This window comes from Silene latifolia, chromosome 2 (assembly GCF_048544455.1).
Source record: "Silene latifolia isolate original U9 population chromosome 2, ASM4854445v1, whole genome shotgun sequence".
Lineage (NCBI taxonomy): Eukaryota > Viridiplantae > Streptophyta > Magnoliopsida > Caryophyllales > Caryophyllaceae > Silene > Silene latifolia.
Window position 1 is genome coordinate 142,586,963 of NC_133527.1, and position 22,395 is coordinate 142,609,357.

General features: G+C 42.0%; 1 protein-coding gene across 1 annotated transcript; it reads left to right on the top strand.

The window, feature by feature from the left end:
• Window positions 1-326: 326 nt before the first annotated feature.
• LOC141641400 (uncharacterized) lies at window positions 327-1,795 on the top strand. The gene is made up of 2 exons (XM_074450062.1): window positions 327-1,578; window positions 1,758-1,795. Exons 1-2 carry the CDS (start codon window positions 327-329, stop codon window positions 1,793-1,795), a joined length of 1,290 nt encoding a protein of 429 aa, XP_074306163.1.
• The last annotated feature ends 20,600 nt before the right edge of the window (window positions 1,796-22,395 follow it).

Consider the following 22,395-nt stretch of genomic DNA (forward strand, 5'->3'; position numbering starts at 1 on the left):
ATATACTTGCACAGTTACGTTGATTCTGATATTGTTCGTCAAATAAGCCATCTTGAGCATTATGCAGTATATATTAGGCCGTATGCCCGTATATATCTTCAAATTCTATCTTTGTTAGCACAATGAGTAATTTCATCACAATGAGATGATAATCGGAATAATAATGCTAAACAGTCCATCATTGTCTTAGTATTAGTAAATAGATATCGTAGATGTCGTATTGTTTATATTTGTCTATATTTTATATTATGTTCACACATGTATCTCGAGTATATAATGTAAAACGTTAACACAAACCCTAGCCGCCTTTCTCATACGCCACGGCCATGACGATCGGTGAGCAACCCAAGGCCGACGCTGGACCCTCCGGTAAGTCCGTACTCCACCCGGTCTATTCCGTCACCAATATTCTCAATAAAGTTCGAATGCTTGACGGAGTTAAAGTCAATTACTCCGCCTGGGTAAAATTATTTACCCTTCATGCTCGCGGTTACAAAGTACTTCACCATATTGACGGTACTAAGCCTCCTGCCGAAAATTCCCCTGAGTTTGAGTCATGGACCGAGATTGATGCGCATGTCCTTCAATGGATCTACGGCTCCGTTTCCGATGACATATTGCTTCGCATCCTCGAGACTGAATCCACGGCCTATGAGGCGTGGGTTCGCCTTCAGAGTCTATACCTTAATAACAAGGGATCTCGTGCAGCGGCCCTCGAGCACGAGTTTACAAATATGTCACTTGAGAAAGCTTCGTCCCTTGACGATTATTGCCAGCGTCTCAAGGACATCGCCACGCAACTCACTGACGTTGGTGTCAAGGTCGATAATCAGAGATTAGTGTTGCAATTGGTTCGTGGATTACCCTCCGCGTATGATACTGTTGGTGCTTTTATCAATCAACAATTGCTAAGTTTTGAGACGGCAAGAGGCATGTTACAGTTGGAAGAGCAGCGCCAATCTGTGAGGTCTGAGGCTACACCCAGTGCTCTCGTGGCCCCTCCCTCTCCTACGGAGGCGTCAGATTCTTATGGTAATGGTAATTCCTCTCAATCCTCTCGTAATAATAATCATAACAATGGCAATGGTAATTGGAATAAGCGCAATAATAACAAAAAGGGTAGTCGAAATAATTGGCGCAATAATATTGATAAAGGCGGTGGTAATAATAGCAGTGGCAAGACCTCCACTCAAAACCCCACCCCTATTTCGTTCCCGGTTTGGTCAGGTGTCCCGTGGCCCACTCCATGGAGTGCTCCACCATGCCCGTACCCGTCACAGCAGGGTTGGGCGTCCCCATGGCAACCACAGCAACAGCAGCAGCAGCGTCAATTAACCCCTATGCAGCCACGGTTCTCTGTTCAGGCCCCTCTTTCCGGCCAAGCTTACTTTGCTGGCCCTGGTACTGGTTTTGATCCTGCCACACTCGGGCAGGCGCTGCAGACGATGACGATTTATCCCCCGGATAATTCTCAATGGGTTATGGACACAGGTGCTTCGTCTCATTTGACATCCGAGTCAGGTACTCTCAATCCTCCTTTTAATTCGAGTCATATTCGGTCTATATTTGTTGGTAACGGTAAGTCAATTCCGGTTCTTGGATCGGGCAATGCTACCCTTAACCTACCCAACCGAAAATTGTCCCTCAAAAATGTCCTTTACACTCCCAATATTATTAAAAATCTTATATATGTACGTCAATTCACTAAAGATAACAATGTTACTGTTGAATTTGACCCACATGGCTTTTCTGTGAAGGATATTCAGACTGGGACAACGATAATGAGGAGCAATAGTACCGGTACTCTCTACCCCGTGTCAGCTACAACCAAGACTGAACCGCCCATCACTGTCCTAGCCGAGTCTGCACACGACCCATGGCATTCTCGCCTTGGTCATCCTGGTTTTAATATTGTCAATTTTCTTCATAAGAACAATTTTATTCATAGTAATAAGGAGTCTATCTCCAAACTTTGTCATTCTTGTCAAGTCGATAAACATAAACGACTACCTTTTTCTGATTCTACTTCTATGTCTCTTGTTCCGTTTGATATAATTCATTGCGATTTGTGGACATCTCCTATACTCAGCAAAACAGGCTTTAAATATTATATGGTACTAATCGATAATTACACTCAATATGTTTGGGTCTACCCTCTAAAATTTAAATCCGATGCACCCATTAAATTCTTACAATTTCGTACATTTATTCGCACTCAATTCTCTAAAGAAATTAAAAGCTTTCAGTGCGATATGGGTCGTGAATTTGACAACTCCACCTTCCATACTCTCGCCCAAAATAATGGCCTCACCCTTCGTTTTTCTTGTCCACAAACGTCCCAACAAAATGGTAAAGCGGAACGCATGATTCGTCGACTAAACGAAATCATGTTAACCCTTCTTCTTCACGCGTCTCTCCCTTCTACTTTTTGGGTCGATGCCCTTCACACTGCAACCTACCTTCACAACATTCTTCCTTCCAAACTCCTAAACTATCGATCCCCCGCTTCCGCCCTTTTCCTTCGCACTCCTACATACACACACCTCCGTGTCTTCGGTTGCTTGTTGATGCGTGTCATTTATATGATGTTTTACATCTCTTTTTACACGCATTTCAGAGCTCAATTGTGCCATATATGCCCATATTTCTCTATTTTCCTCTACTTTCGTGCTTTTATACTTTATTGCAGAAATGTGGAGAATTTAGCGGGAAATCAAGCCAAATCCGCCCCCGAGTAATTTGCATTGCAAATGACGTAAAGGAACTGCTTAAGGAACAAGCTTGGTGCGCAATCCAAGGCCCAAAGGACGAATCCACGAGTTTAGAGAAGTCAAGTAGCAGCTAATCCGGTCGATCGACTAGTATCATCAGTCGATCGACCACCTATCGGATCCCAGAAGCTACTGTTGCTGAGGAGCAGTCGATCGACCTGTCTGAGTAGTCGATCGACCAGATTTCGATTCCAGTCGGAATTAGAAGATTGAGAAACTCAAGGCCCGTGAAGTTTAGGTTTTAGGAAATAGTTGTTGCGTTTATTGCTATATAACGTAACACCAGCATCGAATAAAGGAGGAGGTTTTGAGGAGAGAATTTACATCAAGTTTTTATTCAAGTTTCACATCATAATAATTTAGCTTATTTTCGGAGTTAGGGTTTTGGATTATCGACTTTAGCATTGGAATTTCTGCCTTTGTTCTTAATCTTTCCTCTGAATTTTCGGTATTCATTCTGCCCTATTTCCGTTTATTGCTTTTATTAGAATAGGATTGATAGTTAGTGCCCCAAAAAGCCAATTATCGTTTCGTCATTATTGTTATTTACATCAAGCATGAATTCCGTAATAGTCATTAGTTTATTTGTTGTTTTTACATTCACCATGAGTAGCTAAATAGCTTGTGCTAGGATGTAGGCGATTTATGGCTAGGCGGCAATAGGTTAGACACGGACTGAACCCGCGTGTCAGTCGATCGACTGACATTGTTGGTCGATCGACTGACCTTGTAAGGTTACCTTCGTTTTAATTGTTTTTAAACTTGTATTTAACGAATCGAATGCATGCGACCAGTTAGATACCTCTTTTGTGACTGACCCATTAGACCGAAAGGTAGGGTAAGTTATGTGACCATCAATTAATTCGACTAAACTGTGCTAAAGATCGAAAGATAGGTATAGTTTAGACCATTAGTCGCTTTTCAGGACGAAAGTCAGTATTAGTGACATTAGGGACCTATAGCGAGATCGAGAGATGCTATTCGATAGGAGTGGACCGAGAGGACCTCTTATTTCCCGCCTTACTTGTGTTTAATTCAGACCGACCTAGTTTGCTGCCGCCGAAGCTGTAATGACCCGACCATCCTAGTACCTTTCTTTTATCTGTTTAATCCGCATCTTTAGTTTATTTTCTTCTTATTGTTATTAGTTATAGACCAATTCAACCAACCCCCACAACAGTTACCTTTGACTGATCATAGAACAACTAAAGTTTACAACGCCTCCTTGCGGATCGACCACTGTTACCACTAGCCTAGGTTAGTCTTAATAGGAATTATAAATTTTATCTTTGGTACTCACAAACGGGTATATCAAATTTTGGCGCCGTTGCCGGGGAGGCAATAGTCCTAATTTTTGTTGTTTTTATTTTCGGTCTTTCTCGATTTAAGGGACTTTTGTTCCTTAAACTTTTCTTATATTCTTGTTGTAGTTTCATCTTATGCGCAGTCACGGGGTGGAGAATTATTACCATTTGACTCTGAGATAGAGAAATCTTTGCGCGGGTTGAGACGAGCACGAAGGATATTGTCGACAGAGGAAGAGCTGAGTACTCTGTCAAGCTATCTCGAGCACGATCTGTTTAAGGAAGACCAACAGTCTTCACCCACCTCTTCGGCTGAAACAGTTACCTCTCCAGAAATCTCAGTCATGGCCGAGGAAGCGAGTATAGCTAGTTTTTCTGAGCCGACAGCCGCCGACTTGTACAAAGGGTTCGAATTACCGGGAGAAGCCAGGAAATTTGAACCAAAGCCTGCTTACATTACTATGGTTGAGAGAAACCAGTTTGGGGGAGCTGCAAATGAAGATGCAGCTAAGCACATGGAGACCTTCATTGACTCTTACGCAGCGCCATTCCCCTCCAGTGGGCGTGACCCGGATCAAATCAAGGAGACCATGTTCATCTTTTCCCTTCGTGATGCCGCAAGGGAATGGTATAGGGATTTGGACAAGACCGTCCTGGAGATCACTGATTGGAATACATTGGCATTGGCGTTCTATAAGAAGTACTTCTCTGCTTCAAGGACGATCGCTATTAGAGCTCAAATCACGGGTTTTAAACAAGGGCCAGATGAGAATTTCCACGAGGCATGGGTCCGATTCAAGAAGTTGGTGCGGACCATACCACACCATGGGATTGCAAAATGGAGTTTGTGCAATCATTTCTACAATGGGTTGTACGACGATCAGAGGGCCATTTTGGATGCTGCAGCCAATGGGAGATTTGCTGAAAATTTAGGAGCAACCAAGGGGTGGAAGATCATTGATGATCTCGCTACCCACAAGGCCGAGTATGGGAATTCGAGAGGGAACCAGAGGAGAGCTGCTGAATCTTCCTCTGTTGCTGCACTTGAGGCTCTTACTGCAAGATTTGACAAGTATGAGCTAGGAGGAGTCTCTAAGGGTGGGATATACCAAGTCAATCTTGGTGTCGACGGTCCCTTCGTCTGTGAAAGATGTGGAGTTGAGGGCCATGTCTCGAAGAACTGCCCTAGTCCCTTTGAATCTTGTCTTTGCCTTTCAACACTATAGGCGGAACAACTCCTACTACGAGCCCCGCATCCAAACTTGAGTTGGAGGAGCCGAATGTCCAAAACCCAACTCAACCTCCGCCACAAAGCAGCGTAGTATGTTCCACCTCATCAAAAGCAACAAGCGATGCAGAAGCCTCCTTATGTGCCGCAGCGCAACAATCACAAAATTCTGAGTTTTCCGCTTAAGAATCTGCTGCTAAAGGAGTCCCAAGCAAGAGAGGCCGGGATGAAGTTACTTGAAAGCCAAATTGCTCAACTAGCTAGCAAAAGTAACACTCGAGCTCCCGGACATTTACCCACTCAACCCGAACAAAAGGAGACCCTAAATGCCATCACATTGAGGAGCGGGTCCACCCTTGACGGTCCTGCTATGGTTGAGGATGCTGTTGGGAAAGATGAGCCAGAAACAAGCAAAGAGAAGGCTTCAACGAACAATTCAAAGAAAAAGGCGTCACAGAATTTGATCGATCGATCGAAGTACCCGATCGATCGATCAAACACGGGTTCCAGGAGCTTCGAATCGCGTGCATGCCGATCGATCGGCGAGGAGAGTGGTCGATCGACCACTATCATCGCTGATATTGAAGAGTCTCGTCCTTTAATGCCAAATAATCTACGAGACCACTTGTTTCGGGTACCACGATCCCGAAAGTTTTAGAAGCGGAACCAAGTCTTTGATGGGTCGATCCGGCTCCAAGTTCGATCCAATGACGGTCAATGGGTCTCATTTGAGACGGTCGAGGAAGGGTCTGCTTCAACAAAGAGAAGGTGACGGACTTTCAACCTAAGTCCAAGGACACCGGCACACGCGACTTAGAAGAGAGGGCTAAGGTGCTCCTTACATGACCCCATATCCGGAGAGACTCGTACCGACCAAAGAACATGTATCTTTCAATAAGTTTGAGAAAGTTATCCGTAGTCTTAATGTGCAAGTCCCCTTCCTTGAGCTAGTTAACCAAGTACCCGCTTACACCAAATTTATGAAACAACTATTGTCAAAAAGCGGTCACTTGAAACGATTGCACACTGTCGCACTCACAAAGGAGTCTTGTTCTTATCTCTGTCTCACACCGCGCCCCTTAAGTTAGAGGACCGGGCAGCTTTTTTCTCCCTTGCAAAGTAGGTACCTTCTTAATTGAGAAGGCATTGTGTGACTTAGGGGCCAGTATAAGTGTCATGCCCTTGAGTTTAGCTAGGAGACTCAAGTTGACCCGGTTTGCTATCACGAAATGACAGTTCGGATGGTGACCGATCTGCGGTCGAGCCTATAGGAGTCCTAGAGGACGTACCCGTCCAAATAGGGAAGTTTTTCTTCCCTGTCGACTTTGTTGTCCTTGACATGCCCGAGGATGACCATATTCCCATCATTTTGGGTAGGCCGTTTCGCACACTTCGCCGGTGCGATCATCGACGTCGGTTTAGGAACCTTGACCTTCAAGGTTGGGAAACACTCTATTGTTTTTGCCAGTAGGCTAAGAAAAAGGATGCCATGTGGCTGTCACACCGTAACACGGTTTCCGAAAAGAAATCGTATTTTGTGCTCCCTGAACCGACTGTCCCTATTACTACTTCTGTGTTAACCCCTCCGCCCCAGATTGGGAGCAAGAAGGAGGAGAAACTTGTTGTTTTAGACATCGCAGGAGCTGGTTTGGGGAAGGAAGAGCAGCTGGATGCTCCAGTGCGGCGACGAGCGGATCGTTTCAAGAGGAGGTCTTGGATGCCTAAGCTATGGGACTGATGAAGAAGTAGAGGATGAGCCACCAAGGTGAGATGGGCTGATTTGGACTCCGATGGTTCGAGGGAGTCCTTGATTGGGAAGATGACGACGCCGATCACCGAATTCTCCGTCTGTCAAGGCCGGGAAAGGTGCAACTGATAAGATGAGCACCATTGAGGCTACCTCTAGTAGCCAGAAGCCGACGAAGTGGGCCATCCCTTGGTCCTTTTTGATCAACTATTAGTTGATCAAATTCGTTATAAACTTCATTTTATTGCTTTCGAACTATTTGTTATTGCTTTTGTGTGCGCGAAAACTTCGCTTTTATTTAGTTTGCTTAGGATTTTTAAGTACTTTAGACTTTATTCCGGGTTTTGCGCAATTTTTGGCGCGTACTATTGTGCATTTGCAGGTAATTAGAGCTTGTTAGCTCAAATCATTGAGCAATTACGAAGAAATAAGACACTGCAGCAGAGTTTTCAGTCGATCGACTGGTATCTTTGGTCGATCGACTGAGTTGCGGGTTACAGGAGCTACTGTTCAAGACCATCTGGTCGATCGACTGCCCCTGTAGGTCGATCGACTTCTGCTGCTGCTATATTCCTTCACGACCTCTCCCCTGCTGTGTTTGGTCGATATGCGGACCTAAGGGAGTTTTCTACTCCGCTTTATTTCCGTCAAATTGTCTATTTATTCTATTGCCTCATTTTTGCACAATATTTACGTTCCAAAATTGTTTCTCTCAGTCTTATGCGTGGTTTTAATTGTCTTTTCAGGTCTCTTAATGGTAGCACTGCTGGCTACTGAAACCTCCTAGCTCACGCTGGTTTGGGGAGGTTTCCTTTGCTGCGCTTAAAGTCTTGTGAGTTCCCAAGTCTTTCCTTTATGTCATTATGTTTTTATTTCCCTTTTCTCGCAAATTCTCATTTCTCTTTGCTTTCATTACATGATTTTGCACAATGGGGACATTGTGCGATTTGGTTTGGGGAAGGGTTTTGCGTCGCATATCATATGTTTGCATTCACGTTTACTTTTTGTTTTGCATTGTTTATTTCATTTCACATATATATACAGAAAAATCAAAAAAAAAAAATTGAAAAATCTCAAAAAATTCCATGAAATGCATGTTTATTTTAGCATATAGGTCGAGTCGGAACGGTAGTATTTCAAGGATGATTTAGCTTTTGCACTTGTTTTGCCTGAGCCTTGCTTGACTTACATGTTACTAGTAGAATCGTAAATGCATATCTACGAGTTTTCGTTAAATTACTTGCTGAACTTGAGACTTGATTTTGAAAATTGGCAAGCTACATCATATTTTCTGAGGTTTAGAGCCTATAACTGGTGTCATCTATGACCGGTTTATTTAGGAATGTGAGTAGTACTCCTTATGAGGCATGTTTCCTTAATTTGCATGATTATGATTTCAATCTACTTAATACCTGTATGCATTCGGTTTGTGGTTAGTTGACACACGTGGTAGAGGTTCCCTTTTCTCATTTTACCCATAAGCTCCACATCTGCCAAAAATATCCTTTTTTTGTCCTATTTACTACATACTACACATAGCCTGCCTTTGTCAAGCTAGTAGCCTAGTTTTTGGGATTGTTACGCGTTTTTGGTAGCATTTGCTCATGTTTGAGATATTGTTGGGAAGATGAAAAGAAGGAAAGGAAGAAAGAGAAAAAAAAAATGAGCTCACCCTTCTTACTTGCCTGAGCCTTGCTTGACTTACATGTTACTAGTAGAATCGTAAATGCATATCTACGAGTTTTCGTTAAATTACTTGCTGAACTTGAGACTTGATTTTGAAAATTGGCAAGCTACATCATATTTTCTGAGGTTTAGAGCCTATAACTGGTGTCATCTATGACCGGTTTATTTAGGAATGTGAGTAGTACTCCTTATGAGGCATGTTTCCTTAATTTGCATGATTATGATTTCAATCTACTTAATACCTGTATGCATTCGGTTTGTGGTTAGTTGACACACGTGGTAGAGGTTCCCTTTTCTCATTTTACCCATAAGCTCCACATCTGCCAAAAATATCCTTTTTTTGTCCTATTTACTACATACTACACATAGCCTGCCTTTGTCAAGCTAGTAGCCTAGTTTTTGGGATTGTTACGCGTTTTTGGTAGCATTTGCTCATGTTTGAGATATTGTTGGGAAGATGAAAAGAAGGAAAGGAAGAAAGAGAAAAAAAAAAAGATCAAAAAAAATGATTCGAAAAAAAAAAGAAAAAGAAAAAGTGTTCTGTACTGTTCATAGCAGTCGATCGACTACACCTTTTGGTCGATCGACTGAAGGTCCGAGAAAGAGTCAATTCGCATGATTTATCCTGTATCTTTTGGCGATTTTTGCTCCCATGATTCCTTTATACCCTATGGGGAGTTTTATTGATTTGATAGTTGGAGATTGTGAGTCTTGTGCTCGTTATAGCACCGTTTCGTTCGTTATTGAGCAAGAAGTTGGATATTGTCACTTGGTTCCGTTTTGGTACTAGCTTGATCACCTGTACCTCCACTTTACCATAAAATGTTTTGCCTCTTCTTACCCATACCTCACATTTCCATAATTATACCTCGGCGTGTGTCAATGGTCATCTGTTTGGTTGGAATGCGTTTGTACGGTCATAGAGGTCGTCTTCATAATTTATTGCTGGCATGTCTTCATAGGTCGTAGTTAGGTGAGAGTCACTACAAAATTAATTCTTTCTATCTTACAAATATATCACCTGTGCTTAATTGAGTGATTTGAGCGACCCGCGAGAGTCCAATTTGATAAGTCTCTATAGTCAATGTTCAGTTCGTAGATTTTTGACGACTTTATAATTCGTTTGCATGATTCACATTACTAGTTGATTGTTGGTTGTGTATTAAATTGGTTTAGGCCTTACAGTTTGCATTTCGCTCTGAGTTTGAACTCGTTCCATTAGGTCATTAGATCGAGTCTAGTTCTTGCTTGGGGACAAGCAAGGTTTGGTTTGGGGAGATTTGATGCGTGTCATTTATATGATGTTTTACATCTCTTTTTACACGCATTTCAGAGCTCAATTGTGCCATATATGCCCATATTTCTCTATTTTCCTCTACTTTCGTGCTTTTATACTTTATTGCAGAAATGTGGAGAATTTAGCGGGAAATCAAGCCAAATCCGCCCCCGAGTAATTTGCATTGCAAATGACGTAAAGGAACTGCTTAAGGAACAAGCTTGGTGCGCAATCCAAGGCCCAAAGGACGAATCCACGAGTTTAGAGAAGTCAAGTAGCAGCTAATCCGGTCGATCGACTAGTATCATCAGTCGATCGACCACCTATCGGATCCCAGAAGCTACTGTTGCTGAGGAGCAGTCGATCGACCTGTCTGAGTAGTCGATCGACCAGATTTCGATTCCAGTCGGAATTAGAAGATTGAGAAACTCAAGGCCCGTGAAGTTTAGGTTTTAGGAAATAGTTGTTGCGTTTATTGCTATATAACGTAACACCAGCATCGAATAAAGGAGGAGGTTTTGAGGAGAGAATTTACATCAAGTTTTTATTCAAGTTTCACATCATAATAATTTAGCTTATTTTCGGAGTTAGGGTTTTGGATTATCGACTTTAGCATTGGAATTTCTGCCTTTGTTCTTAATCTTTCCTCTGAATTTTCGGTATTCATTCTGCCCTATTTCCGTTTATTGCTTTTATTAGAATAGGATTGATAGTTAGTGCCCCAAAAAGCCAATTATCGTTTAAGTCATTATTGTTATTTACATCAAGCATGAATTCCGTAATAGTCATTAGTTTATTTGTTGTTTTTACATTCACCATGAGTAGCTAAATAGCTTGTGCTAGGATGTAGGCGATTTATGGCTAGGCGGCAATAGGTTAGACACGGATGAACCAGTCGTGTCGATCGATCGACGACATTGTTGGTCGATCGATCGACCTTGTAAGGTTACCTTCGTTTTAATTGTTTTTTAAACTTGTATTTAACGAATCGAATGCATGCGACCAGTTAGATACCTCTTTTGTGACTGACCCATTAGACCGAAAGGTAGGGTAAGTTATGTGACCATCAATTAATTCGACTAAACTGTGCTAAAGATCGAAAGATAGGTATAGTTTAGACCATTAGTCGCTTTTCAGGACGAAAGTCAGTATTAGTGACATTAGGGACCTATAGCGAGATCGAGAGATGTTATTCGATAGGAGTGGACCGAGAGGACCTCTTATTTCCCGCCTTACTTGTGTTTAATTCAGACCGACCTAGTTTGCTGCCGCCGAAGCTGTAATGACCCGACCATCCTAGTACCTTTCTTTTATCTGTTTAATCCGCATCTTTAGTTTATTTTCTTCTTATTGTTATTAGTTATAGACCAATTCAACCAACCCCCACAACAGTTACCTTTGACTGATCATAGAACAACTAAAGTTTACAACTGCCTCCTTGCGGATCGACCCTGTTACCACTAGCCTAGGTTACTCTTAATAGGAATTATAAATTTTATCTTTGGTACTCACAGCGACGGGTATCACTTGTGCTACCCAAACACTTCCGCCACCCGTCAACACAAACTCCTTCCCCGTTCCACTCGTTGTGTCTTCCTTGGCTATCCCGCAAACTATAGAGGGTACCGGTGTCTAGAGCTTACAACTGGAAAAATTTTGTTGTCCCGTCATGTCACATTTGATGAGCACACATTCCCATTTGCCTCCATTGACACGCCTTCACCCACTGCATATGATTTCTTACAACCCCCCCTCCCACCTGACGCGTTTTCCTACACCCCGACCCCTCCACCGCAACACCCAGCTACCCAAATTCCCCCTCCCTCGCCCCAACACGCTACCCCTGCCACGCCCCAACAGCCCCCACCTACTTCCCCTGCCAGCTCCACAGCCTCGCCCCCACCTCCGCCTCCCCCACCTCCCCCACGGCCCCAACCCCAGCCACATTCCATGGCTACACGAGCCAGCCACGGTATTTATAAACCCATTGATCGCCTTAACCTCGTTGCCTCCACATCTCCTGCCTTATCCCCTTTACCCAAATCCCCTAGTGTTGCTCTTCAAGATCCGAATTGGACTACCGCAATGAATACCGAGTATCGTGCTCTTATTGATAACAAAACATGGGATTTAGTACCTCGGCCTTCGGATGCTCATGTGATTAGGTGCATGTGGCTATATCGCCATAAGTTTAAGTCGGATGGTACACTTGAGCGCTATAAAGCGCGTTTGGTTGTTAATGGCAAAACTCAACAGGTTGGTATTGACTGTGATGAAACATTTAGTCCTGTTGTTATACCCACCACCATTCGGACTGTTTTAAGTCTTGCTGTCTCCCGTTCTTGGCCGATACACCAACTTGACGTCAAAAACGCCTTTTTACATGGTGACTTTGTTGAGACAGTATATATGCATCAACCACCCGGTTTCGTTGATAAATCCAAACCCGGCCATGTGTGTAAACTCCGCAAATCTTTATATGGTCTCAAACAAGCCCCTCGGGTGTGGTATCAACGATTTGCCACTTTTATTACCTCTAAGGGGTTTCGAAGCAGTATCTCCGACGCTTCATTGTTTATTTATCGACGCGGCGCTGACATGGCTTACTTACTACTTTATGTCGATGATATTGTTATCACTGCTTCTTCTAATCGTCTTTTGCAGCATATTATACAGACTTTGTCCCGCGAATTTGCTATGACGGATCTTGGTGTTCTACATCATTTTCTTGGCATTACTGTCACCCGTTCTTCTACAGGTTTATTTTTGACTCAAGGACAGTATGCTAAATCAATTCTCGCGCGGGCTTCTATGTCGAGCTGCAACCCCTCGGCCACACCCGTGGACACTTCAGCGAAACTAAGTGCCACGGCCGGTCCTCCTGTTGCTGATCCGGGCTTATACCGTAGCTTGGCAGGTGCACTTCAATATCTCACTATTACTCGCCCTGACATTACTTATGCGGTTCAGCAGCTTTGCCTTTTCATGCATGACCCCCGTGAACCACATCTACAGTTTATGAAACGTGTTCTCCGATACATTAAAGGTACTGTGGATTTTGGTTTCACCCTCACTGCGTCTAAGTCACATACTTTAACTGCCTATTCGGATGCTGACTGGGCCGGTTGTCCTGATTTTCGACGCTCTACCTCGGGCTATTGTGTTTTCTTGGGTGATAATTTGGTCTCTTGGTCCTCCAAACGCCAGCCTACTGTTTCTAAATCTAGTGCAGAGGCCGAATACAGGGGAGTCGCTAACGCGGTCGCTGAAACAACTTGGCTGCGTAATCTTTTGTTTGAGCTTCACATGCCTCTTCGTCACGCCACATTAGTTTATTGTGATAATGTTTCGGCGGTCTATTTATCGGGTAATCCCGTTCAGCACCAGCGCACGAAACATATTGAGCTTGATATACATTTTGTTCGTGAGCAAGTGCAGATTGGATTGGTTCGTGTTCTTCATGTCCCTTCATCGCTTCAATATGCTGATATTTTCACTAAGGGCTTGCCGCGCCAGCTTTTTACTCAGTTCCGATCCAGTCTCAGCATTCAGTGTCCTCCCGCTTCGACTGAGGGGGTGTATTAGTAAATAGATATCGTAGATGTCGTATTGTTTATATTTGTCTATATTTTATATTATGTTCACACATGTATCTCGAGTATATAATGTAAAACGTTAACTCAAAAATGGGGACGGAATATAATTCTTTCACTTAGCTCTATATAGGTTCGTGTTGTCGTGTCTTCTAACTGTCTAGCGTTGTTATCATCTGGATAATTTGTCATCAGCAAAGCCAATATGCATTCGACGTTCTACAATGATTTTACAAAATTTCACAAGATTGAGACATCTAACATCCTTGAGGTCATCTTTTGGTTTGATTATGATTTTGGCAAGGAAGTGTCCCTACATAGACATAGTACATTTTGAAAGGGAATATCAATTCCACATTTTATGATCTTAAAGTACAACTAGGTCTAGCCGTCTAGATTAGTGGAATTAAATAAACGAGATAAACCTGGCATTGTTCAGTAAGATACAATTCATTGTTAGAGTAGCATTTTCTGCATTATACATTTTCTGACCGAAATTAGTTGTCGTGATTTGCAATGGCGCAGCAGTTAAATGAGAAACTAATAGATATAGATAGTGGATCAGGAGTTTTAAATTACCTTACAAAACCAAAAACACAACAAGAGTATACATAATTTAAGACCTTAAAACGAGAAGGAACAGCTTCAAAACAGAGACCATTACAAGACCATATTAGCATAAGAGAAACCAAAATACTACTTTGTATATGGGTTTTCAGGAAGATGCATGAGTGAACACAAAATGCGAAGAGTAACCCCCACTAATTAAATTTTCTTTAAAAAGGCGTCGGTCAGTACAGTCTTGGTTTCCAAAGATGCTTCAAGGATGGCTAATCCCTGCAATAACAACACAACACATTTATTAACATTGTACTGTGTGTCAAAATTATTCCCAGCTTACCTCTTTTCCCCGGGCTTGGGCCTCGATTTTAGGCCCGAAAAGCCTATGGCCCAAAGCCCATGGCCTAAAGCCCATGGCCCGATACAATATAATAGGGCCGGGTTTGGGCCGCCTTTCTGACCCGAATTTTGGCCTGGCCCGGCCCGAACATATGCAAAATTTACGAATATGTATAATTTAACAAGGTTAATAAGAATTTAGTAAAATAATTAACCAATTAATTGTTGTATTGTAAATAAGCCGTAGTCACTTGTATACATGTATTAGTTTGATAAGGCATAGTATTTTCCTTTACCAGTATTTATATGATAAAAAATGAGCTAATGATTTTATATCACACTAGTGCCAATAAATTGTTTACCATTATCGGCGTGCTAAGTCAATGTTTTTGAGCCTAAAGAACAACAAATATCAAATCAATTACAACACTACAACAACATACATGAGTGAGCATCGCAAATATATTATTATACTACTAAAAATTGTGCATTTAGTTTGTATGAGTCACCTCAAGCAGTAGGTTCATAAAAGCTACACTAAGTTATAACTCCCTTTTCCCGGTCATTTGTTGTCCTTTTCCTTATTAAGGTGTCTCAGTCATTTATTGTCTTTTCTATTTTAAGAATGAAATTCATAAGCAATTTGATCATTCACACTCAATTTGACTTGTCATTTAGTAATTGGCTCATTCCTCTTTCCTTGATCTTTGTGCCTAAACCAAAGGACAACAAATGACCGGGACGGAAGGAGTTGTGGGTGAATATCCGTATACTACCCTTAAATTGCAGGACTATAACGTAAATTTAAACATGCAATTTATAGTCATAAAACGATAAAAACAATAGAAACGATAAGTGTATAGAAATCAACCTCGGGTCCTTTAAATTGCGGCGTAAAGAACAGAAATCTAAGCAGATTTCCTCCTAACCGTTGCACCCAAGACTTTGTCCGAGATATGCCCTTGTGCTAGAACAGTGTTCTCCGATTGCCTTGCAATATAGGGAGAACTGATGTGTGTTTTGCTTGAGATGTGAGATCTCGGTTTCTACAGAGAAGAATGCTCTTCGAAACCCTAAGTTTTTTAGCAAGAATGAATTAGGTTAGACAAGAGGAGAAAGCTCTCCTTTTGTCTTGGTGATTCTCGGCCAAACCGAGTGAGAGGAGCCCGTATGGGCTTTTCAATTTCTCTTCACTTAAACTCGCGGTCCGGTCCATCACTCGCTAAGTGTATATGACGTGGTCTGATTATAAACTGTTATCGGTTATCGGAAATTAAGGCATCAGCTAATAATTCGGGTTAGCTGAATTATTAATACGTGTCCGACAAAACAGTATTGTATAATTATTTTAATATACATTTAATTAAATATAAATCACGTATATTTAATTTTACGAATTAACTGGTTAATTCGCCTTAGCCCATGATATTTAATCCGTATTAAATATAATATCTCAACATCACATATTTGACTAATTACTTAGTCAAATAATTTGGACTAACTGGTTAGTCAATTTTTGGCATCTACATGATAGTATTTTCATACCGTCACATCTCTCGAACGTATCCTATAGGTGTGACTTTTAGGGACCAGTTGATCACCGCCATCTGTATGACAATAACGTCAAACTTATCTAGCAAGCCAACCGTTATTGATAAACGTGGATCAACTGATAATAATACAAAGTATACCCTTTGATCCTTTTAGAGGTTTATAAGTCCTTGCACTAACTGTTAAGGACACCAACCCCAACAAGCTCCCACTTGTCCGTACAAGTGTATGTGCAATGACGTTATCCGCACTAACTGGAGGACACAAGCTCCAACAAACTCCCACTTGTCCGAACAAGTGTAGGTGCGATAACCGATTCTCATATTCATTTAAAATCTCTCCCACTCAATGTAAAACAATTTGCAGATCTGGATCCACAAAGGTCGTATTTTACAATCGATCTGTATCTAGAGTGGTTTCCCCGACTAGAGAGTAACTTAACCGATAAAACGAATCCGTATCCGAGCATGGCCATGCATTTCGATTCTGACTCCTCGAGTGGCCCTGAGAAATATCGAGTACCCGATAAAGGCTGAATATTTCCTTCAACTCGACTCCTTCCGATCTAAGCAAGCATGAAATGACCCAGAAAAAAATCTACTTGGCCCCCTGTTACGGATGACCGTGAGAAAGAAACCAAAGTCACCCAAAAACGCCGTAGTCTCAAGAGACAACCGATAGTCTAAGAATCGACTCTTAGGATCACCATGGAAGTCCTATCCACGACCGGGCAACGAATGTTATAAAACATTTAGGACTCCACGTCGATGTCACAATTGTGTCCTACGAAATATCCGTATAAATCGCCTCTGTGATTGGTCAGTCAACCTGTTGACTTATGGCTCGTTGAACCCACCATCAACCAACGTCACGAATAATTGCCGAGTTATCAGCTCATGTGGGCAATTAAGGACTAAAAATATAATGTTTGTTCAATTCACTTTGTGGTGTTCAAAATTGTCGTACAATTCCACATGAAAAACAAAATATATATATATAAAATATCAAAACGATGATGTCGTATAGAGTACAAAGGAGAATGAATCTGATCCATAAAAGAGTACTACAACTCAGGAACACGTTTGATTCCCATGGAATTTACGTGCCCTTCATGCTTATCTTGTCGTAATGCTTTAGTGAGAGGATCTGCTATGTTATCATCTGTAGCAATCTTTTCTATCACTACTGTCTTTTGCTCCACGTAATCCCGGATTAGATGAGCTTTCCGTTGTACATGTCTAGACTTGTTGCTAGACTTTGGCTCCTTAGCTTGGAAGATGGCACCACTATTGTCGCAATAGATGGTGATCGGGTCATTCGAACTAGGCACTACAGAGAGCCCATGTAAGAATTGACGCATCCATATCGCTTCCTTTGTTGCTTCAGACGCGGCATAGTACTCGGACTCGGTCGTAGAATCTCTTTGTAATGCTTTGTTTTCGAACTCTTCCAAATGATCGCAGCGCCATTAAGAGTAAAAACGAATCCTGACTGAGATTTCGAGTCATCACGATCCGTTTGGAAGCTAGCATCTGCGTAACCGGTTGCGCATAGCGTTTGAGAGCCTCCATAAGTCAATGCCCAATCTTTAGTCCTCCGTAGGTACTTAAGAATGTTCTTGACAGCCAACCAATGTGGTTCACCTGGTTCTTTGTTGGAATCGACTTGTCATACTCAATGCATATGCCACGTCCGGACGTGTGCATATCATGGCATACATGATTGATCCTATAGCCGAAGCATAAGGAATCCGTGTCATGCGCTCTTTCTCTTCCGTGTCTCTGGTGCCCGAGACTTGCTCAAATGCACCCACGGGGACATGGGAAGAAACCCCTTCTTGGAGTTAGTCATACTTTGAATCTCTCAAGGACTTTGTCTATGTAAGACTCCCGATCGAGAGATAACATCCGTCGTGATCTATCTCGATAGATACGGATGCCTAGAATTCTTTGTGCCTCTCCCAGATCTTTCATCCGGAAATGGTTTTTCAACCATACTTTCACCGAAGTTAAGAGAGGTATGTCATTCCCAATCGGGAGTATGTCGTCAACATACAATATTAGGAAGACAATCTTGCTCCCACTCGACTTGATATATAGACATGGTTCCTCGACCGATCGAGTAAATCCATTTTCTTTTATCACTTGGTCGAAGCGATGATTCCAACTCCTTGATGCTTGCTTAAGTCCATAAATGGAACGCTTAAGCTTGCACACTTTCTTAGGATGTGTTGGATCGATGAAACCTTCGGGTTGTACCATGTACAACTCTTCCTCCAAAAAGCCGTTTAAGAAGGCGGTTTTCACATCCATTTGCCAAATTTCATAGTCATGAAAAGCGGCGATCGCTAAGATAATCCGAATGGAACGCAAAGATAACTACGGGTGCAAAAATCTCATCGTAGTGCAAACCTGGCACTTGGGTGAAACCTTTAGCAACTAGTCGTGCTTTGTAGATATCTTGCTGACCTTCCACAGAATGCTTTATCTTGTAAAGCCATTTGCATTGAAGGGGACGAACCTTAGCAGGTAAGTCAACAAGATCCCACACGTTGTTCTCATACATGGAGTCCATCTCGGATTGCATGGCCTCAAGCCATAGCTTTGAGTCAGAACTGGTCATGGCACCTTTATAGGTTGCGGGTTCACTACTCGTTAAGAGTAGAACGTCATCTATGTCATGTTCCTCGACCATACCGATGTATCTGTCCGGAGGAATAGAGACTCTTCCCGACCTCCTAGGTTCCTCAGGAATATTCACCGCAGCCGGGATTGAAGGAATTGGTTCCTCCAATGGTTGCTCGGTATTTGGTTCTGGAATCTCCGACAGGTCGAAGGTTCTATCACTCTTTGCATTCTCGAGAAATTCCTTCTCTAAGAATGTCGCACTAGCCGCAACAAAAACGCGTTGTTCGGTTTGCGAATAAAAGTAATGACCACGTGATCCTTTAGGATAACCTATAAAGTATGTCTTGACCGATCGCGGGCCGAGCTTATCTTCAGGTCTCCACTTGACATAAGCCTCGCAGCCCCAAACCCGTATAAAGGACAAGTTAGGGACCGTTCCCTTCCATAGTTCATATGGAGTCTTGTCAACAGCTTTAGACGGACTTCGGTTAAGTATTAGAGCGGCTGACAAAAGAGCATAACCCCATAATGAATCAGGTAAAACCGTGTGACTCATCATGGATCGAACCATATCAAGTAGTGTTCGATTTCTCCGTTCGGATACACCATTCAACTGAGGTGTTCCAGGTGGAGTTAACTGTAGGGCAATCCCACAGTCCTTCAGGTGTTGATCAAACTCGTGAGAAAGATACTCGCCACCACGATCTGAACGTAGTGTTTTAATCTTTCTACCTAATAGGTTCTACATGCCCTATTTTGGTATTCCTTGAATTTCTCAAAGGATTCACTTTTGTGCTTCATTAAATAGACATAGCCATATCTACTCAAATCGTCCGTGAAAGTGATGAAATACCTATAGCCTTCTCGTGCGGTGATTGACATAGGACCACATACATCCGTGTGTATGAGCCCTAATAGGTCAGCAGCGCGCATTCCAACACCTTTGAAGGAAATCCGAGTCATCTTACCGATGAGACATGATTCACACGTGCCAAATGATTGAAAATCAAAGGCCGAGATAGCTCCATGTTTGATGAGCTGTTTTACGCGTTTCTCATTAATGTGTCCCATACGGCAGTGCCATAGATACGTTTGATCTTTGTCACCAACCTTTAACCTTTTATTCATTACGTGTAATATTTCATTGGTCTGATCTAAAACATAAATTCCATTCATGGAAACTGCCTTGCCATAAATCATATTGTGTAATGAGAAAATGCAAGCATTGTTTTCTATTACAAATGAAAAACCAAGTTTATCAAGCGCGAGAAAACAAAATAATGTTTTTAGAAAGACTGGGTACATAATAGCAATCATATAATGATAACTCAAATCCGCTAGGAAGTCTGGATCACATATGTCCCCTTGGAGATGGCAAATACTCTTGCTCCATTCCCAACACGCAGTCCACCTCACCCTTTACGAGGGGTTCGATGTTTCGGAGCCCCTGCACATGATTACACAGATGAGAACCACAACCAGTATCAAGTACCCAAGTTCCGTAACTTGCGTGGTTAATCTCAATCATATGAATAAAAGTAGAAGAGAGAGAAGACATACCAACAGGTTTAACACGACCTGCCTTTAAGTCCTCATGATAAACAGGACATGTGCGTCTCCAATGCCCAGTCTTGTGGCAATGATGGCATTCCATGTTCTCACTCTTGCTCTTTGTCATGCCTGATGAGTTACTCGCCTCACCAAGACCACTCTTCCCTGAACCCGACTTCTTGAACTTCGCCTTACCTACTGTTAGGTTTGCCGGAGCTTTGCCCTTACCTTTCCCTTTGTTTGACACAACGAGAATATCCTGTTTCGAGCTCCCACTGCACTTCATGTCCTTCTCGGTCTGTACGAGGAGGGAGTGCAGTTCATGGGGAGTTTTCTTCAAATCATTCATATAGTAATTCGCTCTGAATTGCGAATAACCATCGTGGAGTGAGTGAAGAATACGGTCGATAACAATATTCTCGCCGATGTTACGATTAAAGGTCTCCGTTTCTCGACATTCTCAATCATCTTTGAGAATGTGTGGGCTAACCGGTTGGCCCTTCTCGAGTCTCGCATCAAAGAAGCGAGTGGTATGCTCATAGGTCACGATTCTCGGTGCTTTCGAGAATTCCTTAGTGAGCGTGGTGAAAATCTTGTTTGCACCTTGGGCTATGAAGCGTTTCTGCAAATTGGGTTCCATTGCAAAAATAAGTACGTTCTTTACCGCACCAGCTTCTAAAGCGAAATCGTTATACTTGTTGATTTCGTTAATTCCAGCCGTGGGACCTGGGTTTAACGGCATGGGCTCAAGCAGATATCTGAGCTTTCCGTGGCGGCGGCGATTCCGTAATCTTTGCCTCCCGATCCATGCGGTTGGATCCGTCATTCTTCGATCCGAGTGGACTGATTCATCTGACCCATGAAGATCCTAAGCCAGGACTCACGGTCCAATGTGGCACTTGGCATTGGGTTATCACTTGAACCAGCCATTTGTTGTTTAGCAGTTTAAAACGTGATCTACACTGAAAAAGAAAGAAAAACAAAACGAAATAAGCAACTCATCGAGGTGATTTAAGTCTATTTTAAAATTTATTTTAAACATGTAGACTCTCACACTTGCATAATTGATCTCCCTCAAGAATGATACAAGTGATCCCAAGACTCAATTTCAGTAAATTGATAAGCCAACTGTTTAGCTAATTCTTCCGGAAGAACTCTTGGTCGATAGATTTCCGTAAATCCTATCTATAGTCCACCATGATCACAGGATCGTACGAGTGACCATAGTGTTGAGATAAAATAGGTCAATCAGTTCCAACTTACCCGACGTAGAAGGGGTCATAGTATGCCTACCGACGAAGAAGGGACTCATTGGAGTTTGACCCATAAAGACCGTTCTCAATTTTGGTTTATACGAGGAAGATCCCATCAATCAAAATTATAATTCATTTTAAGTGAACGAATAACTAGCGTCTGTCGTGAATGAATTTATTTGGATGATGGCTTAAAACGTGTGACATGAGAATGTCAATGAAAACTAACTCGTGACTTCTATATGTGTCAGTTTTCATGCAATAATTAGGTGGTTTGGTTTTTAGGCGGAAAATGATGCAAATTATCGTTGCGAAAAATAAATAAAGGAATGCAAAAACGTAAATAAAATTCCTAGTGTGGCCTATCCTAGTATAAGAACAAGATACAACCTTGGAATCCACCGTTGGACCCGAAAAGCTTGTCTTGATGTTCCATCTTGATCCAAGTAGCGGGAGTGAGCATCCGGTCTCCATCTTTGGTCTTCTCAAAAATTACAATTTAAAATTACAAAATATAAACCTATTTACATTCTAATTAAAACTGTAATTACAAGTGAAAAATCCAAAACGGAGATATAAGATCTCAAAATACAACCAAGACCGTGTTCCATCATTACGGTAACACGTTCTACTAAGGCCACACTAAGTTACAATTAATTGTAAAAATTAAATACGTAATTAAAATGGCATTCACGGCATTCAACAAAACGATAAATAAAAATGCATCAACTAAAAACAAATTCATTCGTGACATAATTCCGTAATTATGTTAAATTTATCCAAACCACCTTTCAATGATTAAAATTCGTGTGATAAAACCGCTTCTATCATTTAATTCTAATCTATTATAATCCGTTACTTTAAATATAATTTAAAATAACTTAATGGTACGTGTGTGAACCGTTTCA